Consider the following 4,159-nt stretch of genomic DNA (forward strand, 5'->3'; position numbering starts at 1 on the left):
GATTACATTTGAATGTGAAATTCATAATTAATTATAGAGAGAATGCCTCAAAACGGCACCAACAAAGTGTTATTTTTCGAAAACAAACATGGTGAAGAAAACGTACAAAAAAAAATTTAGAACTAAAATGACATCAACGGGGAGCAAAACGCGAAGGATGGTCGCCTCTACAACCATCGTCGAAGTTCTGATGATAGCTCTGTGCATCATAACTATACCGTATGGTGTTCCTTTTCCGGCTCACGAGCCGTTTCCAGTGTGACTTGCACCTCTGCAGCACCATTCTTGCTGCATACAAGCCACGAATACCGTTGCGAGGCATTTTTATACGAAGAAAACCAGAAAATGTAACTGCAGTACAAGTGCCTTCGTTCCCCATTCTGGATATATGAATGAATCTTTCCTTCAAGATCTAAGTATTTTGAGTGGTGTGAGCTATTTACAAGTTGGCATATAAGTAAGTATAAATGATGGATATCCAAGAAAAAGTGGTGATACGATACTCCTTTGTCGAGGAGGGGAGGTGTCAGCAAAACTAAATATTCGATGGTGTGTTGTAATTTAAGAGATATCGATGGAGGTGACAAGTGGTGGATCAAGTCGGCTAATTGTGATGGCTCGTTTTGTTTCTATATATGTATTTATTAGGCAGCACTACCCCAAGATGCATATGAGGGCAGTGCCCTGAGAGGTACGACGGTACTTAGCATCTCATTACCTTATTTACGACCTTTGGGTGATGAGAGGACTTGCTTGTGATCCAAAGACATCTGCCCAAAAAGTATTCCTGAATGGATAAGAGGTGATTCCATTGAAGCGATAGAATCATCATCAAAAGGGTAAAGGAAGAATAAAGTGTGCCATTGACATCTTCTCTTTTATCCCTTTTCTTCTTTTCTATCGGACATGAATAGAATAATAATGATTCAGAATAGTCAGTGTTGTGTTGATGAGATGCCTATTTTGTTTGTGGCCAATAAATTCGTCATACATTTTTATATTTAATTTTTGAAACTTTAACAAATTAATCAAACCATATATGTCAGTTGGGGTGCTTCAAATTTATAAATAGGAGTGACGTTACTTCAGTTTTTCACTCCTTGAAACAAATCGGTGCCTTGCCTCCTCGTATAAAGCATGCCCAATATTCTTTTATCTAGTCTTTTATTTATGAAATTTATTTAGTGATCGAAACAAGATCAAGGTATCCCAATGAGAATCAAAAGATTCAACACGAAATGCACACTTCTTTCTTTTATGGAAAACGAGATTAAAAAAACTCTTGCCAAATATTACAATACCAGTTATACGTCATAGATAGTTTGTTACAATTAGGGGGAAATGAAAGAGCTTACGACAGTCAACTACCTTTACCAAATTAAGTCGTGGACTTGCGTTGTAATGTTGTGATTCTTGGGCTGAGTCTTTTTTTTTTTTTTTTTGGATCCGAAACTAGAATATACTATAATGATTAAAAAAGTTTACAATATGCAGATAAGCAATCCGCATTCTAAAAAAGAGATAAAATCAAGATTACAACTCCATAGTCACGACCATACATATTTCAAACCTCTAACTAAATCTGAGATACAAAGATGTTTATACTCTAGCAATCAAATTATATCAAGATATCAAATTGGTCACGCAATCAAGATTACAACTCCATAGTCACGACCATACATATTTCAAATCTCTAACTAAATCTGAGATACAAAGATGTTTATACTCTAGCAATCAAATTCTATCGAGATATCAAATTGGTCACGCAAAAATTCAAGGTTCAAAGAGCTCATCCGCTCATCTCTTGTTGCTTTCCTTCAGTTTCAAAAGCATTATGTTACATTACTTCTAAAAGCGTAAATTCTTTTCGAGAAGCAGTGAGCTCGACACCTTGAGACAAGTAGCTCGTATTATCTATCACAAGTATTCAAAAAAGAAAACGGTACTTTCCCAAACAAAAAGGAAATGAGAACCTCCCTCATATGTTAAAACAGTTCAGCTTGCACAAAAATCAAATAGGCATGACAATTCTCATCACTTAAATTGATAGTATCAAATGAAAAAAGAAACACAAGCACAAAATTTCAAGAACTCCAAATTTGAGACTTCTAGACGATAGCATTGGCAGCACTAGCAATCCTAGGCCAAAGATCAGCACACTCCTTTCCAATGGGGCCAGTGATGGCAGAACCTGTCACAGAATGATAATAAGATTGATATATTAAAGTTATAGTAAAATGGGAAAAAATGGGAAGACTGGATTTTTAATTTTTATAAACAATTTACTAATGATCGATCATTACCTTTCATTTCACCCTTGGGATTAACTATGACCCCAGCATTATCTGTGAAGCCAAATACAATGATAAGTACACATGTTCATCCTCGTGTAAAATGGCTCAAGATCAGTATCTCACAATGTTCTTTAACATCTGTGTGTGTGTGTGTGTGTCAAACTGCTGAGGAACAGCGAACATTAGCCAACTTCTAAAGCAGCAAATATATAAAAAAGTTCTGTGCAACGTAAAATATACACCGTAAAAAAATAAAATGCCACTAGTACTTGCACAAGGTCAAAGCTTTCAACTATGCTATTTTTTTAGCTTTTGCGTATGATGATTTTTATTCTTCACTATTTGATCATTTTCTTAACCTGAATTCTTTAAACGAGCAACCAATAAACAATTTATGCGCGGTCTTTGTCTCCTTCCCAAAAACTAACTAATCACAGGCTTTTCCCAACTAATTCAGCAAAGAAGAATGGGACCACATATTGGCGTCCAGCAACAGAAGAAAATAGAGTAAGCATCTATGTACAGCAGAGGCTTTTGCAAAACATAATCAAGAAAAACGTGGAAGAAATACAAATCACCCATACAATATAAAAATCGAAGCTTAGCGTATTAATAGGAACACCAGAAAAATCGTGAAAACTAAGCAACAAACTCGCTCATAAGCAAAAAGTAGAGAACAAAGGGAACAACAAAAAGTGGATAAGCTAGCGCAAAATACCTTCAAAGTACATGAAGACACCGTCCTTTCGGCGCCAGGGCTTGCGTTGGCGAACAATAACAGCGGGCATGACCTTCTTACGGAGATCTGGCTTTCCCTTCTTGACGGTAGCCATCACCATGTCTCCTACGCAAGCGGAGGGTAGCCTGTTAAGTCTTCCCTTGATTCCCTTCACCGATATTATGTAAAGATTCTTTGCTCCCGTATTGTCCGCGCAGTTCACCGTCGCCGCCACGGGCAAACCAAGCGACATCCTGAACTTGTTCCCCGCCGATCCTCCACGTCCTGTACATGAATAAATTTTATATGAAACCAACAAAGATTACAATTTCCCTGAAATTAGGGTTCAGAAATCCCACCTCGCTTCGACATTTTGCCGATTCTACCCAACTCCCCTACTCGCTGTTAGGGAGTTTATATAATTGTGGGCTAGGGTTTTATCAGTACTAAAACATAAATGGACCAAAATGCTAATGGGCTTCTAAATATTGCAAGGCCCAGTATTCAAACTACACATTTTATTCGTTGGATTTGACAATAAAAATATAAATTATATGGAGAAGAGAATCATACATAAATTTAATCATCTGAAGAATTTAATTCATATTTTGAATAAAACAAATATAAATAATCATTGTTCCCATCAGCATCTAAGTCTCATTTCTGTCTAATTACTTTTGATTTATAACTCATATAGCTTCCAATTTCAATTGATTCTTATTATACTCCGCAACATTTCATATTCATTGATTTGCGTCTGATTTTATACAGTTAGATATATAACATTTCCAACTTTAGCCTCATATAATTTTACTTATATAACATTCGAACTTTTAGCCTTGTATGACGATGAAAAAAAGATTTGTACACATAGCAGATAGATAAAGCATAACCTACTTACCCAAGTGAGTTCTTCCATAGCTTTCACATTTCTTGTAATGAATAAAGCCAGCTGTGTTTGGTCACCAAAAAATAAAATTTTATTGGCACTTGACTCCAAAGATTGTGGAAAAGGATATACTTCAACTGTTGAGTCCTTCCTAGCATCTAATATGATCAGAAAACAGGATGAAGATGTCAGGAAAAACTACCATCAAAATCAGAACAGGTTAAGACTCTTCAAAGAGAAAATCTTCCCAGATTGTTG

At 36.0% G+C, this 4,159-nt stretch overlaps 1 protein-coding gene across 1 annotated transcript; it reads right to left on the reverse strand.

Annotated features, from left to right (window-relative positions):
• Positions 1–1,963: 1,963 nt before the first annotated feature.
• On the reverse strand, positions 1,964–3,478 carry LOC140958394 (large ribosomal subunit protein uL14). The gene is made up of 4 exons (XM_073415826.1): positions 3,372–3,478; positions 3,013–3,297; positions 2,304–2,345; positions 1,964–2,191 (listed from the first exon to the last, which is right to left on the reverse strand). The coding sequence occupies exons 1-4, from the start codon at positions 3,382–3,384 to the stop codon at positions 2,109–2,111; spliced, it is 423 nt and encodes a 140-aa protein (XP_073271927.1). The 5' UTR covers positions 3,385–3,478; the 3' UTR covers positions 1,964–2,108.
• Positions 3,479–4,159: the final 681 nt, after the last annotated feature.

This window comes from Primulina huaijiensis, chromosome 15 (genome assembly GCF_012295235.1).
Source record: "Primulina huaijiensis isolate GDHJ02 chromosome 15, ASM1229523v2, whole genome shotgun sequence".
NCBI lineage: Eukaryota > Viridiplantae > Streptophyta > Magnoliopsida > Lamiales > Gesneriaceae > Primulina > Primulina huaijiensis.

Bases quoted from the DNA above. Each gene is read 5' to 3' on its own strand.
- LOC140958394 (XM_073415826.1), bottom strand. The intron at 2,346-3,012 runs GTATTTTGCGCT...TTGGCTTCACAG, and splicing joins TGTCTTCATGTACTTTGAAG to ATAATGCTGGGGTCATAGTT. The intron at 2,192-2,303 runs GTAATGATCGAT...ATTCTGTGACAG, and splicing joins TCCCAAGGGTGAAATGAAAG to GTTCTGCCATCACTGGCCCC.